This window comes from Oncorhynchus kisutch, linkage group LG2 (assembly GCF_002021735.2).
Source record: "Oncorhynchus kisutch isolate 150728-3 linkage group LG2, Okis_V2, whole genome shotgun sequence".
NCBI classification, from domain to species: Eukaryota; Metazoa; Chordata; class Actinopteri; order Salmoniformes; family Salmonidae; genus Oncorhynchus; species Oncorhynchus kisutch.
The window spans coordinates 76,393,882-76,416,984 of NC_034175.2; the positions used below are offsets into that span (position 1 = coordinate 76,393,882).

The following is a 23,103-nucleotide window of genomic DNA, read 5'->3' on the forward strand; positions in this document are numbered from 1 at the left end:
TCAGCCACTCTCCCTCTGAGCCCCCCCCCCAAAAAATTTTGGGGCTGCTTTTCGGGTTTCCTTGCCAACCGTGTTCCCTCGTATCGTCGGCTCTTATCTCCGGCTGCCTCTGCTCTCCTAAGTGCCTCCACCTGTTCCCATGGGAGGCGATCTCTTCCAGCCAGTATCTCCTCCCAAGTGTAACAACCTTTGCCATCCAATACGTCTTCCCATGTCCATTCCTCCTTTCGCTTTTCCTGCGGTCGCTGCCTGTTTCCACGCCGCTCGGTCCGTATGTGGTGGGTGATTCTGTAACGGCGTTCTTCGTTTGTTGAGAGAGAGTCGGACCGAAATGCAGCGTGGTGGTTACTCATGTTCTTTAATGAAGAGAAAATGACGATACATGAAATAACTTAATAAATACAAAACAACAAACGGAACGTGAAACCTAATACAGCCTATCTGGTGAAACTACACAGAGACAGGAACAATCACCCACCAAAGACAAAGCGAACTCAGGCTACCTAAATACGGTTCCCAATCAGAGGCAACGAGAAGCACCTGACTCTGATCAAGAACCGCCTCAGGCAGCCAAGCCTAACTAGACACACTCCTAAATCTAGCAATCCCAAATCCTATAAAACCCCAATACGAAACACCGCACGTAAACCCATGTAACACCCTGGCCTGACCAAAATATATAACGAAAACACAAAACACTAAGACCAAGGCGTGACACTATAGCCTCCACCTTGACTCTGTACCGTAACCCCCTGTATATAGCCTCCACATTGACTCTGTACCGTAACACCCTGTATATAGCCTCCACATTGACTCTGTACCGTAACCCCCTGTATATAGCCTCCACATTGACTCTGTACCGTAACACCCTGTATATAGCCTCCACATTGACTCTGTACCGTAATACCCTGTATATAGCCTCCACATTGACTCTGTACCGTAATACCCTGTATATAGCCTCCACATTGACTCTGTACCGTAATACCCTGTATATAGCCTCCACAATGACTCTGTACCGTAATACCCTGTATATAGCCTCCACATTGACTCTGTACCGTAATACCCTGTATATAGCCTCCACATTGACTCTGTACCAGTACCCCCTGTATATAGCCTCCACATTGACTCTGTACCGTAATACCCTGTATATAGCCTCCACATTGACTCTGTACCGTAATACCCTGTATATAGCCTCCACATTGACTCTGTACCAGTACCCCCTGTATATAGCCTCCACATTGACTCTGTACCGTAATACCCTGTATATAGCCTCCACATTGACTCTGTACCGTAATACCCTGTATATAGCCTCCACATTGACTCTGTACCGTAATACCCTGTATATAGCCTCCACATTGACTCTGTGCCGTAATACCCTGTATATAGCCTCCACATTGACTCTGTACCGTAATACCCTGTATATAGCCTCCACATTGACTCTGTACCGTAATACCCTGTATATAGCCTCCACATTGACTCTGTACCGTAACACCCTGTATATAGCCTCCACATTGACTCTGTACCGTAATACCCTGTATATAGCCTCCACATTGACTCTGTACCGTAATACCCTGTATATAGCCTCCACATTGACTCTGTACCGTAATACCCTGTATATAGCCTCCACATTGACTCTGTACCGTAATACCCTGTATATAGCCTCCACATTGACTCTGTACCGTAATACCCTGTATATAGCCTCCACATTGACTCTGTACCGTAATACCCTGTATATAGCCTCCACATTGACTCTGTACCGTAATACCCTGTATATAGCCTCCACATTGACTCTGTACCAGTACCCCCTGTATATAGCCTCCACATTGACTCTGTACCGGTACCCCCTGTATATAGCCTCCACATTGACTCTGTACCGTAATACCCTGTATATAGCCTCCACAATGACTCTGTACCGTAATACCCTGTATATAGCCTCCACATTGACTCTGTACCGTAATACCCTGTATATAGCCTCCACATTGACTCTGTACTGGTACCCCCTGTATATAGCCTCCACATTGACTCTGTACCGTAACACCCTGTATATAGCCTCCACATTGACTCTGTACCGTAATACCCTGTATATAGCCTCCACAATGACTCTGTACCGTAATACCCTGTATATAGCCTCCACATTGACTCTGTACCGTAATACCCTGTATATAGCCTCCACATTGACTCTGTACCGTAACACCCTGTATATAGCCTCCACATTGACTCTGTACCGTAATACCCTGTATATAGCCTCCACAATGACTCTGTACCGTAATACCCTGTATATAGCCTCCACAATGACTCTGTACCGTAATACCCTGTATATAGCCTCCACACCCCCTGTATATATTGTAATTTTTTACTGCTCCTCTTTAATTACTTGTTATTGTTTATCTCTTATTCTTCTCCGTATTTTTTGAAACTGCACTGTCGGTTAGGGGCTTGTAAAGTCAGCATTTCACTGTAAGGTGTTGTATTCTGTTGTATTCGGCGCATGTGACTAATTAAATTGGATTTGATTTGATTGAAGAAGCAATAAAACTGGCCTTCTTTAGACTAGATGAGTATCTGGAGCATCAGCATTTGTGTGTCTGATTACAGGCTCAAAAAGGCCAGAAACAAAGAACTTTCTTCTGAACCTCGTCAGTCTATTCTTGTTCTGAGAAATTAAGATTATTCCATGTGAGAAATTGTCAAGAAACTGAAGATCTCGTACAACGCTGTGTCCTACTCCCTTCACAGAAAAGCGCAAACTGGCTATAAGAATAGAAAGAGGAGTAGGAGGCCCCGGTGCACAACTGAGCAAGAGGACAAGTACATTCGAGTGTCTATTTTGAGAAACATACACCTCAGAAGTCCTCAAATGGCAGCTTCATTAAATAGTACCCGCAAAACACCAGTCTCAACGTCAACAGTGAAGAGGCGACTCCGGGATGCTGGCCTTCTAGGCAGAGTTCATCTGTCCAGTGTCTGTGTTCTTTTGCCCATCTTAATCTTTTCTTTTTATTGGCCAGTCTGAGATATGGCTTTTTCTTTGCAACTCATATATATATATATATATATATATATATATATATATATATATATATATATATATATATATATATATATATATATATATATATACAAAGTATATATACACACACCATTTGGGGAGCCGAAAGATAAATAATCAACTTGTTTAGAGATACAAATTGTACTCAGTTTTTAATAAAGCAGTCAGTGAGTGATAACCCCAGGTCCTTGGGAAAAATTCTCCTTTTCTAAAAACAACATTTCATTAAATAGCACCCCCCCCCAGAAATAGTGTCAACTGTAGCCACTTATTTCTCTTCATAGTTTGTTTGCCAACGCTTGACCATCATCCACATACCTTTATCTTTACCTTTGTATGTCAACACCCTGTGTTTAGGAGAGGGGGGGGGGGCTATAGTTACCCCACAGGTCAGGCAGTGATTCTCAACTGGGGGGGGGGGCTATAGTTACCCCACAGGTCAGGCAGTGATTCTCAACTGGGGGGGGGGGGGCTATAGTTACCCCACAGGTCAGGCAGTGATTCTCAACTGGGGGGGGGGGGGGGGGGGCTATAGTCAGGCAGTGATTCTCAACTGGGGGGGGGGGCTATAGTCAGGCAGTGATTCTCAACTGGGGGGGGGGGGGGGCTATAGTCAGGCAGTGATTCTCAACTGGGGGGGGGCTATAGTCAGGCAGTGATTCTCAACTGGGGGGGGGCTATAGTCAGGCAGTGATTCTCAACTGGGGGGGGGGCTATAGTCAGGCAGTGATTCTCAACTGGGGGGGGGGCTATAGTCAGGCAGTGATTCTCAACTGGGGGGGGGGGGTCGGGAGGATTTTAAGGGGTCTCGGGAATTGTGCAAGAATATATACAAAATAAGAATAGTATTTATTTTTGAAAGGTAATCGCCGCAACTTCACTTTTATTTTTGAAAGGATACCATCGCAACACCTATCGTTGCTGACTTTATACGTGCAGCGCGTCGCAGTGACGAAATGGCTTTCTACGTTCGGACTCAAGAGGGTTTTTCGGTATAAACACTCACTGACCAATACGAAAACGTTCTCGCCCCACCCACACACACACACTGATCCAATTTAAAAATGTCATTCTGCAGCAATGTTTTGTTTTATATGTGACACGTCCAATCAGATAGAGATCTTCTGACAGCTAGCTTGATTGACAGCAAACAATGCACATGTGTTCTGCAGGCATTTCGCATGTGGATAGTTAGCTGTCATTTAACTCATGCAGGCTAGCTGTCAGAGTAAAATCATGAACAAGTTTTGATACTCGCCATCCTGGATCCAGGATCGTAAATACAGCCTCAAGCCCATTACCATAACGCAACGTTAACTATTCATGAAAATCGCAAATGAAATGAAATAAATATGCTAGCTCTCAAGCTTAGCCTTTGGTTAACAACACTGTCATCTCAGATTTTGTCAGAGTAAAATCATGAACAAGTTTTTTAAAACGTGCAGCTCTCCTCTTCATTTACAGCTGCTTCCAATGTCAACAATAAGGCAGACAACCCAACAGTGGCGATTTTAGCATGTAAATCTTGGTGGGGGAAACAAAAATAAAAGTGGGATGCATGTCAGAAAAGCAAATACACTGAACAATACATTAATTGCACTATAACGGTGCCAAGCGGTGCCCACAAACTGTTAGGGCCTACATAAAGCTGTCCCAACACCTTACCACTGCTACACCTGGCTCTCAGCGGAGTCTTGTCTGGCAGCGAAACAGTTCATTTAGCCTCATTTACTGCCTTTTAAAAAACATAGCTGATATGGCTGACCTACTTAAACAAATGTGGTTTCTACTGACAATTGAGATGTACATGTAACTATAGCATAAGGGGACGACAAGCAGATAAGAGACAATCCGTAATTTTGATTAAGACAACTGACACGGACAAAGCATCGTTACCCATCGCGCCACAAAAGCAGCGGCCCTTGCAGAGCGACGACGGAAGTAGTCAATATAACTATTTGTTAAGCACCTTTGAAATGTACAGCGACAGAATTCAGAACATGGGCCGTTCTTACAGTGTACACCAAGTCAGAACAGTAAGATAAATAAAGGGGGCATATAAGCAGACAATGAAAGCTCTGACACTATTCAATGATTACGTTTCTCTAAAACAGGTTATAGGCTACGTGTTCACCACCAAGTTAGAACAGTAGGCAAAATTAAGAGGTAAAAATAGACCAAATTATTAGGGTGAGGGACATTTAACGCTGTTTGGGTTTTTGCGTGTCAAAAAAGACACTTCAAATAACACTATTTACGCATTAAATAAGCTTTTAAGTTGACACGTCAAATAACACAATTCTTATAATAGAATGTTGTGTGTGCAGAAAACACAGAGGGCTACGTGGAACCACAGAAAGAGAGAGACTGAAATTTTGGAGCTGCCTTCATTATAAGAAAACAAAGGAAAGACCATGTTTGTATGCAGCTTTGTTAACTCAATGATATATATATATTTTTTCTTTTACATTGTTTGCAAACTGATACTTGGCACTTACAGTGGCTTGTGAAAGTATTCACACCCCTTGGCATTTTTCCTATTTTGTTGCCTTATAACCTGGAATTAAAAAAAAATTTTTTAGGGGTTGTATCATTTGATTATACAACATGCCTACAATTTTTGAAGATGCAAAATATTTATTGTGAAACAAACAAGAAATAAGACCAAAAAAATGAAAACCTGAGCTTGCATAACTATTCACCCCACCAAAGTCAATACTTTGTAGAGTCACCTTTTGCAGCAATTACAGTCTGCAAGTCTCTTGGGGTATTTCTCTATAAACTTGGCACATCAAGCCACTGGGATTTTTGCCCATTCTTCAAGGCAAAACTGCTCCAGCTCGTTTAAGTTGGATAGGTTCCACTGGTGTACAGCAATCTTTAAGTCATACCACAGATTCTCAATTAGATTGAGGTCTGGGCTTTGATTTGGCCATTCCAAGACATTTAAATGTTTCCCATTAAACCACTCGAGTGTTGCTTTAGCAGTATGCTTAGGGTCATTGTCCTGCTGGAAGGTGAACCTCCGTCCCAGTCTCAAATCTCTGGAAGACTGAAACAGGTTTCCCTCAAGAATTTCCCTGTACTTAGCCCCATCCATCATTCCTTCAATTCTGACCAGTTTCCCAGTCCCTGCCGATGAAAAACATCCCCACAGCATGATGCTGCCACCACCATGCTTCACTGTGGGGATGGTGTTCTCGGGGTGATGAGAGGTGTTGGGTTTGCGACAGACATAGCATTTTCCTTGATGGCCAAAAAGCTCAATTTTAGTCTCATCTGACCAGAGTACCTTTATCTATATATTTGGGGAGTCTCCCACATTCGTTTTGGTGAAAACAAAATGGGGTTTCTTATTTTTCTCTTTAAGCAATGGCTTTCTTCTGGCCACTCTTCTGTAAAGCCCAGCTCTGTGGAGTGTACGGCATAAAGTGGTCCTATGGACAGATGCTCCAATCTCCGCTGTGGAGCTTTGCAGCTCCTTCGGGGTTATCTTTGGTCTCTTTGTTGTCTCTCTGATTAATGCCCTCCTTGCCTGGTCTGTGAGTTTTGGTGGGCGGCCCTCTCTTGGCAGGTTTGTTGTGGTGCCATATTCTTTCCATTTTTTAATAATGGATTTAATGGTGCTCCGTTGGATGTTCAAAGTTTCGTATATTTTTTCATAACCCAACCCTGATCTGTACTTCTCCAGAACTGTGTCCCTGACCTGTTTGGAGAGCTCCTTGGTCTTCATGGTGCCGCTTGCTTGGTGGTGCCCCTTGCTTAGTGGTGTTGCAGACTCTGAGGCTTTTCAGAACAGGTGTATATATACTGAGATCATGTGACACTTAGATTGCACAAAGGTGGACTTTATTTAACTAATTATGTGACTTCTGAAGGTAATTAGTTGCACCAGATCTATTTAGGGGCTTCATAGCAAAGGGGATGAGTACATATGCACGCACCACTTTTCCGTTTTTAAATCAACATTTAATTTTTTCAATTTCAATTCACCAATTTGGACAATTTTGTTTATGTTTATTATTTGAAATCCAAATGTAAATCACTTTATATTACAGCTTGTAATGCAACAAAATAGGAAAAACGCCAAGGGGGATGAATAGTTTTGAAAGACACTCTATTAATGCCAAAATAACATGCACAAATGATATGTTATAATTGTTTTATTTGTTCTTTATTTAAAATGTTTTGCTAAAAATGTGGGTCTCAAAACAGGTGCTCTGCCCCACTTGTCCTGATTGATGGGTCGCCACTGCAACCCAGTCCCTGTCAAGAAGAGAAAATACCACCCCGACTTCATCAAATGTGGTTTTACATATGTAGAAGACAGGCAGGGTGAGTGTAGACGTCCAATGCAACGAGCTGTTAGCTAATGAGAGCAGGAAACCCTACAACATGAAAAGACACCTGGACACCAAACCATGAAGATAAGACAGTCAGTCGCCCACAAACTTAATAAAACCATACCCTTTCCGATGACACCACGAGGAGGAGAATCCAGGACATGTCTGAGGACATAAAGCACCAGACATCAGAGCGCATCAGTGCAAACGGCCATGATGCACTGCATCTTGATGAATCCACACATGTGGCTAACCGTGCCATTCTAATGGTTTATGTCAGACACGTCTGGGATAATAACTACGAGGAGCAGTTCCCTTCCAGTGCTGATTTGCCCACCATTACCACCACTGCAGAGGCTGTCTTTAACACAGTGGATATGTACCTGGGCTCTGTGGGACTGGTCAGAGGCTGTCTTTAACACAGTGGATATGTACCTGGGCTCTGTGGGACTGGTCAGAGGCTGTCTTTAACACAGTGGATATGTACCTGGGCTCTGTGGGACTGGTCAGAGGCTGTCTTTAACACAATGGATGTGTACCTGGGCTCTGTGGGACTGGTCAGAGGCTGTCTTTAACACAATTGATATGTACCTGGGCTCTGTGGGACTGGTCAGAGGCTGTCTTTTACAGAATGGATGTGTACCTGGGCTCCGTGGGACTGGCCTGTGATGGGTGTGTCGGTGTGACCACTGATGGGGAAGCTGCCATACTTGGAAAGCAAAGTAGTAAAGTGGAGAAAGCACAGAGGGCTACGTGGAACCACAGTTTCCTTCACATGGAGGCATTGGCAGCGAAGGACATGGTGCCTGAGCTTCACGCCACTCTCCAGAATGTGATCAAGTGTGTCAACTATATAAAAAAAGAGTAGCACGAAAAGCAGGTGTTTCCAGGCCTTCTGCAGTGATATGGGAAGCAAGCATCAGCAGGTGTTTCCAGGCCTTCTGCAGTGATATGGGAAGCAAGCATCAGCAGGTGTTTCCAGGCCTTCTGCAGTGATATGGGAAGCAAGCATCAGCAGGTGTTTCCAGGCCTTCTGCAGTGATATGGGAAGCAAGCATCAGCAGGTGTTTCTAGGTTTTCTGAAGTGATATGGGAATCGAGCATCAGCAGGTGTTTCTAGGTCTTCTGAAGCTATATGGGAAGCACAGCTCAGAGTAAATATTTATTGCATTTTCCTTTTCCAAATGGGCGGTAATTTAGAATGCATAAGACACTGTATTTACGATAGCACAGCTTCTTCCCTTTGTTCCTCAGTCTTCCCGCTCTTTCACTCAAACCCAGCCCCTTTTCTTTTGTACAACAAGCTGTCATATCTGTTCCGCCCGCTAGGGACGTTTTCCTTTATGACGTAATTTGTAATCAAGTTATGATTAAATATGTGTATGTGTAATTCTCTGTGATTAGTTAGGTATTTAGTAAATAAATAATTAAACCCAATTTTGTATTGCTGATTCAACTTGTTAGCCAGGGTTTGTGCAGATAACCAAGAACTTTCAGATGAGACTGAATTAAGATGACGATTGATATTGACTGATATTGATGTAAAATATGACTACGTCTTTAAGAGTTTATTCTGAAGATAACAGCTCAATAGATATTATTTCGTGGTGCCCCGACTCTCTAGTTAATTACATTTACATGATTACCTCAATCAGGTAATATTAATTACAGAGAAATTATTTTATAGAATAGCATGTCATATCACTTAATCCGGCATAGCCAAAGACACGACAGCAGTTAACCCACTGTTCCTCGGTAGGCCGTCATTGTAAATAAGAATTTGTTCTTTACTGACTTGCCTAGGTAAATAAAAGTTAAATAAATAAAAAACTCCCACTGTGTCCATGATAAAATACCTTTGTGATTGAACTTACATTTACTACATTACTTTAGTTGGCTGCTTTTAGCAAAACTTGAATGCAACATAACCTATTCTGTTGTTTGTGTGTGGTATTTATTAATTGTTCACTTGTTTTTCAACCATGTCAGGTACAGGCAGGGATAACTGGGCCCTTCAGCAAGTAAGACTGCTGAAGGATCCCAGACCCTGTGACCGCAAAGCCCTGACTCCTGCACATCCATCCCTGTAGCCATGTGGAATGCCTTAATGCCCTCCTCTTTGTTATCTGCGTCCCACCATCCAATGACTGTGATCTGAGGAGTGTTTTTTTTATTTTTAGCAGTGACGGAGGAACGTGATTGGCCCTAACCACTGCTCTATAATTTCTGGCCGTCAACCTTCTCTCCTCATGGTTGGGGTTGGTGCTCTGTCCAACTGTTGCCTGCTGTATAGCCTCCTGAATATCCTACGGTATAGCCTCCTGTATATCCTACGGTATAGCCTCCTGTATAGCCTCCTGTATAGCCTCCTGTATAGCCTCCTGTATAGCCTCCTGTATATCCTACGGTATAGCCTCCTGTATAGCCTCCTGTATATCCTACGGTATAGCCTCCTGTATATCCTACGGTATAGCCTCCTGTATAGCCTCCTGTATATCCTACGGTATAGCCTCCTGTATATCCTACGGTATAGCCTCCTGTATATCCTACGGTATAGCCTCCTGTATATCCTACGGTATAGCCTCCTGTATATCCTACGGTATAGCCTCCTGTACATCCTACGGTATAGCCTCCTGTATATCCTACGGTATAGCCTCCTGAATATCCTACGGTACAGCCTCCTGTTTATCCTACGGTATAGCCTCCTGTATATCCTACGGTATAGCCTCCTGTATATCCTACGGTATAGCCTCCTGTATATCCTACGGTATAGCCTCCTGTTTATCCTACGGTATAGCCTCCTGTTTATCCTACGGTATAGCCTCCTGTTTATCCTACGGTATAGCCTCCTGTATATCCTACGGTATAGCCTCCTGTATATCCTACGGTACAGCCTCCTGTATATCCTACGGTATAGCCTCCTGTATATCCTACGGTATAGCCTCCTGTATATCCTACGGTATAGCCTCCTGTATATCCTACGGTATAGCCTCCTGTATATCCTACGGTATAGCCTCCTGTTTATCCTACGGTATAGCCTCCTGTTTATCCTACGGTATAGCCTCCTGTTTATCCTACGGTATAGCCTCCTGTATATCCTACGGTATAGCCTCCTGTATATCCTACGGTATAGCCTCCTGTATATCCTACGGTATAGCCTCCTGTTTATCCTACGGTATAGCCTCCTGTTTATCCTACGGTATAGCCTCCTGTTTATCCTACGGTATAGACTCCTGTATATCCTACGGTATAGCCTCCTGTATATCCTACGGTATAGCCTCCTGTATATCCTATGGTATAGCCTCCTGAATATCCTACGGTATAGCCTCCTGTATATCCTACGGTATAGCCTCCTGTATATCCTACGGTATAGCCTCCTGTATATCCTCCTGTATATCCTACGGTATAGCCTCCTGTATATCCTACGGTATAGCCTCCTGTATATCCTACGATATAGCCTCCTGTTTATCCTACGGTATATCCTACGGTATAGCCTCCTGTTTATCCTACGGTATATCCTACGGTATAGCCTCCTGTTATCCTACGGTATAGCCTCCTGTATATCCTCCTGTATATCCTACGGTATAGCCTCCTGTATATCCTCCTGTATATCCTACGGTATAGCCTCCTGTATATCCTACGGTATAGCCTCCTGTATATCCTACGATATAGCCTCCTGTTTATCCTACGGTATATCCTACGGTATAGCCTCCTGTTTATCCTACGGTATATCCTACGGTATAGCCTCCTGTTTATCCTACGGTATAGCCTCCTGTATATCCTCCTGTATATCCTACGGTATAGCCTCCTGTTTATCCTACGGTATAGCCTCCTGTTTATCCTACGGTATAGCCTCCTGTTTATCCTACGGTATAGCCTCCTGTATATCCTACGGTATAGCCTCCTGTATATCCTACGGTATAGCCTCCTGTATATCCTACGGTATAGCCTCCTGTATATCCTACGGTATAGCCTCCTGTATATCCTACGATATAGCCTCCTGTTTATCCTACGGTATATCCTACGGTATAGCCTCCTGTTTATCCTACGGTATATCCTACGGTATAGCCTCCTGTTTATCCTACGGTATAGCCTCCTGTATATCCTCCTGTATATCCTACGGTATAGCCTCCTGTTTATCCTACGGTATAGCCTCCTGTTTATCCTACGGTATAGCCTCCTGTTTATCCTACGGTATAGCCTCCTGTATATCCTACGGTATAGCCTCCTGTATATCCTACGGTACAGCCTCCTGTATATCCTATGGTATAGCCTCCTGTATATCCTACGGTATAGCCTCCTGTATATCCTACGGTATAGCCTCCTGTATATCCTACGGTATAGCCTCCTGTATATCCTACGGTATAGCCTCCTGTTTATCCTACGGTATAGCCTCCTGTATATCCTACGGTATAGCCTCCTGTATATCCTACGGTATAGCCTCCTGTTTATCCTACGGTATAGCCTCCTGTTTATCCTACGGTATAGCCTCCTGTTTATCCTACGGTATAGACTCCTGTATATCCTACGGTATAGCCTCCTGTATATCCTCCTGTATTATCCTATGGTATAGCCTCCTGAATATCCTACGGTATAGCCTCCTGTATATCCTACGGTATAGCCTCCTGTATATCCTACGGTATATCCTCCTGTATATCCTACGGTATAGCCTCCTGTATATCCTACGGTATAGCCTCCTGTATATCCTACGATATAGCCTCCTGTTTATCCTACGGTATAGCCTCCTGTTTATCCTACGGTATATCCTACGGTATAGCCTCCTGTTTATCCTACGGTATAGCCTCCTGTATATCCTCCTGTATATCCTACGGTATAGCCTCCTGTTTATCCTACGGTATAGCCTCCTGTATATCCTACGGTATATCCTACGGTATAGCCTCCTGTTTATCCTACGGTATATCCTACGGTATAGCCTCCTTTATAGCCTCCTGCTGCTCCATCGACAGCGCCATGCCAGCCAGGATGCCAGCATGCCCCAGGTGCCCTTGTTTTTTAATAATGTCCAGTACAGACAGGGATGACAGGGAGGGGTAGCGGTTGTTCTGGCTCAGGTTCATGGAGACTTGTCATTCCACTGAACCTGCCCGTGAGGGGGTTCCTTACCCACTGAAGATCCTCCCCTGTGGGCTCTCAGGACAGAGAGTTGTAGTCTTCTGCCGGGTACAGATCCTCCTCTGTGGGCTCTCAGGACAGAGAGTTGTAGTCTTCTGCCGGGTACAGATCCTCCTCTGTGGGCTCTCAGGACAGAGAGTTGTAGTCTTCTGCCGGGTACAGATCCTCCTCTGGGGGCTCTCAGGACAGAGAGTTGTAGTCTTCTGCCGGGTACAGATCCTCCTCTGTGGGCTCTCAGGACAGAGAGTTGTAGTCTTCTGCCGGGTACAGGTCCTCCACTGACTGCCCCTGGTTGGGAGCTCAGCTAGCTTCCTCTATTCTCATTCCACACCCATACAGCCGATACTGTGAACCGCCAAAGTAGGTTGCATGGCTCCACTTATGAGCTCCATGGAGACATTCACATGTGGTAGAGAGAATACCCTGGTCACCTATAGAGACCTGCCATCAGGAAGGATGTTAAGTGACACATGCCTTTCAATGCATGACTTTGAACATCTTAAAATGTATTAGTTGTAAGAAATGTGCTATATAAATTAAGTTTGATTGATGACATTACACCTGTAGAATATTTAATAAACTGTACTTTTCACATTAGGACAAGTGCAGTTTTTCCATAAACTTTTAATTGATCATTTGTGATTTCGATCATATCGTGGGAAGAAATCAAGGCTGTGTGAATGCATGTACCACTCTGAATAAATACATACTGTGCCTTTTTGTAGACTTGTCTCTAGTCATGAAACTAAAATACAGACTGGATGTGGACATTCTGAATGTCAATGGATTCTTTTTTTTTCAAACATTCTCATCAATGACAACATTCTAGAACTGAGTTATCCCTCATCGAAGTCTAGTATCCTCGAAGTCTAGTATCCGGGGTAATCCGGTTAATGATTACATAATTAAGTGCCTCTTTCCTTGTAGAATGTTGACAGCTGTATAGAATATATTGTATTGCTAAGATGCTCAAACTGAGCTTAATAGCTTTACTCAAGGAGGCAGGATAAACTTTATCCCTCATGCTGGCTCTGACCAAACCGGTAAATTACCCCTCACTATAGCTGCTCTTCTCCACATGGCCAGACTTCTAGCGGTCTTCTCCCCTTTTAATGCTCTTATGCAGCATCCTTCAAAAAATGCCCTAAGGTTTGAAAGGCACTAAAGTCGACATATTGTACAAACAATGATTAAGGCTCAGTTAAACAACATGATGTTTTGATCTACCTCCTAACTAGCTAGCTAAGGGGACATAAGAAGGTCATGGGTTGGACACTGCTGGTCTCTGATCGCGCTGCTGAACGGTATCTGACAGTGTCGGTAGAGATGACATGCAAGGAATTTGTAGTTTTACTGAGGACTTCTCTGTTGTTATTTAGCATTTTTATATTGTTGAGAAAATTGAGGCGAATATATTGATATCCGTATCAAAACATCACGTCAGACACAGACCTTATATAAAGTAGACCTACAAATCACAGACGCAAAAATGAACGATGAAAAAAAAGATTGGAACCATTGTCGGGTTTTACCACTGGGTTTTTGACGGTTATTATAGCGTTATAGCGTCACGGCAGCAGCTTTAAGACTTCCGGTTTTAGAAATGTGTCTTCAAAATAAAAGTTCACGGTAAAACGCTGTGTGTATGATATAAAATGAATATTGTCTTGCAGCTTTGCATCATGTAAAAAAATTATCTTAAAAAAAAAATCTAAACTAAAAATAATGACTACTTTATACAAGATAATGAATATTATAAGGTGGAGCACATTGAGAAATGGCTGAAGTTTAAGTATACAATGACAATTAAAAAACTATATATTATTTTAATTGTATGATTTATTTGTTAATTTACTGGTACTATTGTTCAAGGATGCAATTTTAAAATGTAATTTTAAAGAAAAGTCTTACTGTATTTTTGTTGTATTGCACAAACAAATTGCACTGTACAGGAAAAATGATTGTTTGTGTGTCCATAAAACCAGGGTACAGTCTACTAACAGTCTACTAATGATAAATAGAATGTTGTTCTGATGATGTCATCAGATGATGTTAGGAAGAGGAACCAGATCCCCAGGCTAACAGAGTTAACTCCCAACCAATCAGAGACTAACCCCTATTATACAAAAAAAAGGTGAGTTTGAACAAAAAACAAGCTCAGAGCAAGTGCTGCTGGACTGATAAAACATCTTAAAATGGAGGCACTGGACACTTAGCCAATATGTAATTTATAGGTCTGTAGTGTATTGCATTGGGACCAATGGACTAGGTGGAGTAGAAAGTGTTGCTGGGCGTATAGGTCTCAGTTACCCATGAAATAACACCATGTATAAATAGATTCTACAGATCATAGTGAGAAATCGCAACTGACTCCACTTTTACTTTGGCACCTAGAATAATAGTTGTCTTTCTATAAACCAATGTCTATTTCATATACGTTGTATTGAATTGGGGGCATTTATTTGTCCCGGCTTGGAACATGTTTTAAAACCCACATTTAATGCAAATGTCACTTAAATAGGAACACATATGAATCATTGTTAATGTTTAGACAATTATTTTTCATATATCGTGAATATAAATACATGACAATAACACTTTTCTACTAATATGTGGGGAACTTTTATTTAGAACAATTCTGAAATTCCCTTGACCCGGAAGTATATATATATATATATATATATATATATTTGAGTGTTGCTGTAACACAACACAACGCGGGGGCTGTCGAGGTTGTATTTTTTTTGTTTTACGTTGTACAGAGATTTGTTACGTTGAATCGCATGAACTGTACGATTGATGATACGAGTTGATTCGAATTGGACTCTTTTCCTGGTAATGCTGGTGAAGCAGTGAAACTGTTTAGCGGAGTGGTTTACTGAACTGGCGCCGGATATATGGAAATGGAGTGTGGGATCTCGGTGTATCATCATTAGAACGACTACAAAAAGAAAGGAGAACTCATTGCAGTTGAGCTCTTAACGCCAAAAACTAAAACACACCCCGTGTTTAATAAGGCTACAGACTTGAATCTTTAGCAGTCAGGATGGAAAGACGTCGCAAACTTGGTTTATCTTTGGCTTTGATCCTGTCCTGTTTACAGTGGACAACCTCTTTCAATCTGGATATTGACAAGCCCTATGTATTCTCTGGTCCTAAAGGAAGTTATTTTGGATTTGCTGTGGATTTTTTCCAGCCAAATAATAAGCAGTAAGATCGAGTTATATAATAATATATGTTTATTGCCTTTTTTGCCGTAGGGGCTATTAGCCTTATTTGAACTATGATGAGAGAAAGTAGAATTATACTATTGTTAATGTGAATAAATATCATATGTATTCTATTCGTCATGTGACATAGCTTTGTTTTACGACCCTAATAGGCTACAGTAGAAGAATAGGTGCGGTGCCATGTTTTCATGTATTTAGACTTAAGCCCGTTTTCTCTTCTTCAGGTCAAACATTCTTATAGGAGCTCCCAGAGCCAACACCTCCTCAGCTTCTACAGTGGTGGAGCGAGGGGCAGTCTATACCTGCCCATGGCAGAAGAGTAGTGACTGTACCCAAGTACAGTTTGACAATACTGGTGAGTAGAGTATGTCTGTTACAAAAACAAGTTATCTCATTGATTTGACCCCTTTCTCGACTTCTACATGGTGATGAACAGGAAGGGGGCCACGATAGATTGGTATTCAAAGTGAAGACCATTTATTTCAGTCAAGGGTCATGTCCACATTAAAAAACCTGGTTGAACCATACCTATGTGAAATATGACCTTTTTATGAGGTACGTTAAGTGTTTTTAGGATGTAAGACGGAGCAAAGGCAGATGTTCACTCTTCTAGGAAGCTTATATTGGAGATATGCAGACATGCTCAATGTTAAGCTTAAGAGTTACACAGACAGACAGACGCAAGCAGACGGAGACACAGACGGGCAGAGACGCAGACGGGCAGAGACGCAGACGGGCAGAGACGCAGACGGGCAGAGACGCAGACGGGCAGAGACGCAGACAGGCAGAGACGCAGACAGGCAGAGACGCAGACAGGCAGAGACGCAGACAGGCAGAGACGCAGACAGGCAGAGACGCAGACGGGCAGAGACGCAGACGGGCAGAGACGCAGACGGGCAGAGACGCAGACGGGCAGAGACGCAGACGGGCAGAGACGCAGACAGGCAGAGACGCAGACAGGCAGAGACGCAGACAGGCAGAGACGCAGACAGGCAGAGACGCAGACAGGCAGACTGTTATGTTGATTTATTTTCCCTTGTGTTTAACTATTTGCACATCATTACAACACTGTATATAGACATGGGAAAGTACACTGTTCTTTTGGAAGTTTTGTGAGTGTAATGTTTACTGTTCATTTTGTATTGTTTATTTCACGTTTGTTTATCCATTTCAGTTGATTTGGCAACATCATCATGTTTCCCATGCCAATAAAGCCCCTTGAGTTGAGAGAGAGAGAGAGAGAGAGAGAGAGAGAGGGGGGGGGGGGGGCAGATCCAGAGAGAGACTGAGGGGGGAGGAGAGTCCCAGTACCTTTAAAGGACTGTCTGCTCTACATTATAACATGGGGCATATGAGTCAGTAACTTGTTATTTCTTGAAGCATCCATTGTAGACAGACGTGGCTCGTGGCATATACTAATATTTACACTATAGCACATCTTATGGGTTTGTCCCAGCACAAACAAACTAACAGACACACACAATGCAAAACCAAGCCCCATGAATTACACACATTAAGCTATTTAGGAGAACATGGGCTTGTATTTCAGTTTATCCTGTGCCACTCTTTATCAGTGCAACTTTGATCATTTGCCTTCTAGCCTTGGTTTTTGTTTGTTGTGTTTTAATTTAATTTTAAAATGTATTTGACCTTTTATTTAACTAGGCAAGTCAGTTAAGAAGAAATTCTTATTTTCAATGACGCCCTAGGAACAGTGGGTTAACTGCCTTGTTCAGGGGCAGAACGACAGATTTGTACCTTGTCAGCTCAGGGGTTTGAACTTGCAACCTTCCAGTTACTAGTCCAACGCTCTAACCACTAGGCTAGCCTAAGAGTAAAATGATTTTGCTCACAGATTTAACTACAGATTAAATGACTTCCTTATTCCCGTGACTAAGCCCACTGTAGTCTAGACTATTGGAAAGGAGAAGAAAAGTGAATATTTCCAAGTCTGAACTAAACTCTGCACGTAACACTTCGGAAACAACTCCAAAGTTGGAATAAATGCTAAATATGTTTCCCATGTCATGGTTTAGCCATATTGGCCTCCCTTTGCTGAAATTTTTATGGTGGTTTGCCAGTCAGTGCCTGAGGGGCCTCCTGGTCTTATTGTGATGCCGTAAGTGTCGACATGGTTACAATGGGAGCCTTTGTGATGGCTGATCGTCATCCTGCAGACTGAGAGGTGAGGGGAGGCTGCCTCAGCCATTGGTTTAGATTAGTGTTAAAGCAGCCTAGGGTCAGGGGGTCGGGGGGGTACTGGACACAAAACGACAGAATTGTACCTTGTCAGCTCGGGGGTTTGAACTTGCAACCTTCCGCTTACTAGTCCAATGCTCTAACCACTAGGCTACCCTTGCCTCCTCTCCACTCTAACCACTAGGTTGTTCTTCCCTGGATTGTCCCAGTCAGATGAAATATTGTTTTCCAGCTCTGTCAGTCTACTCTTGGTGGACAGGCAAACCTTTTTCATATATTTTTTTAAAAGTCACAATTAGAGCCAACTAATTACTCCCATTGATTTATTGGAGAACCAATGTTTCGGGCACTGAGTCTTTCTCACAGTTAGATGTGCTAAACTGACAGATATATTTACAGCTGTCCGTAGTCTTCCTCGGGGTAAGACAGGCTAAACTGACAGATATATTTACAGCTGTCCATAGTCTTCCTCGGGGTAAGACAGGCTAAACTGACAGATATATTTACAGCTGTCCATAGTCTTCCTCGGGGTAAGACAGGCTAAACTGACAGATATATTTACAGCTGTCCATAGTCTTCCTCGGGGTAAGACAGGCTAAACTGACAGATATATTTACAGCTGTCCATAGTCTTCCTCGGGGTAAGACAGGCTAAACTGACAGATATATTTACAGCTGTCCATAGTCTTCCTCGGGGTAAGACAGGCTAAACTGACAGATATATTTACAGCTGTCCATAGTCTTCCTCGGGGTAAGACAGGCTAAACTGACAGATATATTTACAGCTGTCCAGACAGTCTCTAGATTAAGTATAAATATAGAGGTCCCAGGGGTATAATGTGTGACCAGGTGCAGCCAAGGTTCTAGTCACCAGGCTAGAGGAGGGGACAGCTAACTGGTGCTCTAGTCTGGGTTAGAGCTAGACAGGAGCTGGGATGTTACTCCTCTAACTGGTGCTCTAGTCTGGGTTAGAGCTAGACAGGAGCTGGGATGTTACTCCTCTAACTGGTGCTCTAGTCTGGGTTAGAGCTAGACAGGAGCTGGGATGTTACTCCTCTAACTGGTGCTCTAGTCTGGGTTCGAGCTAGCTGTTGTTCCTATGAGTTTTGCTGTAGTCATGGTTCAACAGGAACAGAGCTCTGTGGTATGTTTTCACGGAAGGGTAGTGAGTATCCTCCCACGTGTGTCAGAGATGCAACTTTCTCCCTGTGTCTGCACAGATCTACACACAATAGAACTCTCTCCCTGTGTCTGCACAGATCTACACACAATAGAACTCTCTCCCTGTGTCTGCACAGATCTACACACAATAGAACTCTCTCCCTGTGTCTGCACAGATCTGTATACACTAGAACTCTCTCCCTGTGTCTGCACAGAGCTACACACAATAGAACTCTCTCCCTGTGTCTGCACAGAGCTACACACAATAGAACCTGTAGATCAATGTGCCTCACAGAGTGGAGTCTGACATTCACAACGTCACCTTGGACCGAAGATGAAGACAAATAGGAGAAATGTGGTGGACCCTCTGTTAAATTACACATTTCCCGAGGTAGGAATATCAACAACAACAACATTTGGCAGAAGAAATCCCCCCCCCATTCTGACATCTTTCAGAATTTAAATCTGTCGTGTACGATGGACGTTTTCACCATCTAAACGTCGTATTCCTTTTATAAACTTCCAGTGTAGAGAGACTTTATCACGGCGCTACGTCGTGCCAGACGGGATTTCTGTCCGCTTGAACGGCAATAACTCAAGACATGAAAACATGACCCCAGGGAATAGATAGAACATCACTCAGATGTACAAAAAAACAATATAACATTTGAAAATGGGTGTATCTTTCCTTTTTAAGTCTTTATGTCTACAGTAATATGTCATCTCTGCTCTGCTCTGAGAATAAAGTTTCAATAAAGCCACTTCAACTCTGCCTCAACACACACGTGGTATTTTGATACCAGCGACGTAGCAGCTACGTGGTATTTTGATACCGGCGACGTAGCAGCTACGTGGTATTTTGATACCAGCGACGTAGCAGCTACGTGGTATTTTGATACCAGCGACGTAGCAGCTACGTGGTATTTTGATACCAGCGACGTAGCAGCTACGTGGTATTTTGATACCAGCGACGTAGCAGCTACGTGGTATTTTGATACCAGCGACGTAGCAGCTACGTGGTATTTTGATACCAGCGACGTAGCAGCTACGTGGTATTTTGATACCAGCGACGTAGCAGCTACGTGGTATTTTGATACCAGCGACGTAGCAGCTACTCTCTGCGGAGTCGGAAGAAAGTGGATGTTTCTGTTTTTTTAAATTTATTTTAGGGATCCACTATTTTCAACCTGACTTCCGTTTCCCCTGAAAAAGAAAAGCAGGGTCTCCTCTCAGGTGTTTTCCTACACCTGCTATGTAAAAGGTTACCTGTGCAGCTAACAGGATATTTAGAACGATCTTTGCAATTGTTTTGGTCCTATCTGATCTTTTTCAGGTTTGTTACAAAGATGTGATCATTTCCACATGGACACGACACACCCCATATAAAGACAATGTTAACCGTAGTCTCACTTGGTTTACACGTGGCGAGACGACAGAAGACCGTTGTTAACCCTAACCACAGAGCAGTCTGATAGGAAGTCTGGTGATTAAGGGACCTACAGTACAGGTCATTTATAGGTTCAGCTGTCCTCATTGAGGAACACAAGCACGCACGCACGTGTGGCGTGTGTGTGTGTGTGTGTGTCACAGCTAGATCGGTATTTGCTATACAGGGGTTGTTATAGGGTGTTGCCTGTGAGTAATTTCCTCTAGGGGAAAAATGTAGTTTGATCTCCAGGCTCTGATCAGGAGGACGATGAAAGCTGCTGATGCACTTTATCAATGATCAGGAATAACAAATATCTACCAGTCTATTTCTCTGTGGATATTCTGGGGCGTCTTCGTTAGTCACCAAAATGGAAGAGAACGGGGAGAGACGACCTGGACGGCTTGTTTTCATAACCAGTTGCAGACTGTTTTAAAACATTGTTCCCAATTGAAAATGACACCATTTGTAGAGTAGCTATTGTTTAAAAGGGTGGGCGCCCCTTAAAGAGGTGGCGTTTCTTCATTTAAAACCCCACAATGATTTCTCTTTCAGATGATCGTGAGAATATAGACGGAGTCCAGATGGAGTTCAAGTCCAACCAGTGGTTTGGAGCCACGGTACGGTCTGATGGTGAACACATCCTGGTGAGTGTCATGTCCTTATCTCAGTACAGTCAGATGGTCAACACATCCTGGTGAGTGTCATGTCCTTATCTCAGAACGGTCAACACATCCTGGTGAGTGTCATGTCCTTATCTCAGTACAGTCAGATGGTCAACACATCCTGGTGAGTGTCATGTCCTTATCTCAGTACAGTCAGATGGTCAACACATCCTGGTGAGTGTCATGTCCTTATCTCAGTACAGTCAGATGGTGAACACATCCTGGTGAGTGTCATGTCCTTATCTCAGTACAGTCTGATGGTGAACACATCCTGGTGAGTGTCATGTCCTTATCTCAGTACGGTCAACACATCCTGGTGAGTGTCATGTCCTTATCTCAGTACAGTCAGACGGTGAACATGCCGTTATCAGAACCCAATCTTGAGTGCGCTAGCTAGACAGATTCCTAGAACTTTAGTCTGGATTTCCAGTTTTTAAATCGGGTATTTGTCTCTGTTACGCGGCCTTTCTGTCGTTGATGTACTCATGAGGTGTTTGTGTGTCTCTCTGTCTCAGGCCTGTGCTCCTCTCTACCAGTGGAGCACGTTCAGCTTATCCGAGCGAGAGCCTGTAGGTACGTGTTTCCTGAAGAAAGGAGGAGAGGTGGTGGAGTATTCTCCCTGTCGATCTGGTAAGTGACGTGAAACTAGCCGAGAGAAAAAAAACATTTTGGTCCAGGATTAGACCTTATTTGGGTCCAGGATAGGGACCCTAATATCTTTTAAATAAATAACCCCACATGGTCTACCATTTGAGAGATGATTAAATCGTTCTGTGTTTGTGTTACTCTGAACAGATGGTAACTCCCCAGAAAGGCAAGGATTCTGTCAGGCTGGATTCAGTATTGACTTTGTCAAGGTGTGTACTTTACTGTGCAGTGTTCCATACAACAATAGATGAATTAAAACGTTAAAAACTCTGCGTTGTGCCTATACACCACAACCCCCTCGGACCTTATTGCTGAATTATACCATGGCTTTGTTAGAATACTGTAATGAAACAAGCAGGGAGCAGGTCGCGAACCCTCAACCTTCTAGTCCGAAGTCCAGCGCGCTATCGACTGTGCCGCGAAAGCATGCTCGACCGGTGGTGTCGATATCCGCGCTTATAAACCCAGGGTCCTTACGATACTTGGTTTTTCTGTTTCCCTATAATGTATATCAGCACGGTAGAAATTCATTAGTTCTCACATGTTTCTTCTATGTTAGAGCTGCTTTTGAAAGCAAAAATCTGATTGAAAACATTATTGAATTACATTTTTATAATAACAAGCTAGGACTGATGTTTGGGGCGGCAGGGTAGACTAGTGGTTAGAGCGTTGGACTAGTAACCGAAAGGTTGCAAGTTCAAACCTCTCTCACAATAATAATATCTCTCTCTCTCTCTCTCTCTCTCTCTCTCTCTCTCTCTCTCTCTCTTTCTCTCCCCCCCCAACAGAACAACAGGGTGGTTGTCGGAGGCCCTGGTAGTTTCTATTGGCAAGGTAATTGATGTGTAATGAACTCTATATATGTACTGAACAGGTAAGTGATGTGTAATTCTATATATTTACTGAGTAGGTCCACTATTACAGGATATAATCAGACAGACACATTGTGCTCTGTTTGTCTCTCCCCTGAGATGAGGCGTGCAGTGTATTTGTGGTAATGCTCTGACTGCCTAACTATAGCTGTGGTTGTCAATGCAGTGAGCAGTAGTCTGAAGTCATGAGACGGGCTTGCTGGTGAATTCTTGTAAAGAAAGTCTTGTTACTAGGAAGTGTCCGAGTGATTTTTACACTCTATTTTCATTGTTTGTGTAGAAAACTATATGTTCTGTAATATATTGTGTATTTAGCCCCCCCTTTTTTTAGAGAGAGAGGTTTTTTAGAAACCCTGTTTCTTAATGAGAGGGAGCTGA

The 23,103-nt window shown here is 43.1% G+C and overlaps 1 protein-coding gene across 1 annotated transcript in view; it reads left to right on the forward strand.

Moving 5' to 3' along the window:
* The first annotated feature begins 15,211 nt into the window (after positions 1–15,211).
* LOC109881272 (integrin alpha-V) overlaps positions 15,212–23,103 on the forward strand; it is a 69,030-nt gene continuing 61,138 nt past the window's right edge. Inside the window, exons 1-6 of the mRNA XM_031801624.1 lie at positions 15,212–15,735; positions 15,980–16,110; positions 21,096–21,187; positions 21,721–21,835; positions 22,001–22,062; positions 22,642–22,687. Coding sequence (XP_031657484.1) covers positions 15,572–15,735; positions 15,980–16,110; positions 21,096–21,187; positions 21,721–21,835; positions 22,001–22,062; positions 22,642–22,687 — 610 coding nt within the window. The 5' untranslated portion in view covers positions 15,212–15,571. The remainder of the gene's footprint in view (positions 15,736–15,979; positions 16,111–21,095; positions 21,188–21,720; positions 21,836–22,000; positions 22,063–22,641; positions 22,688–23,103) is intronic.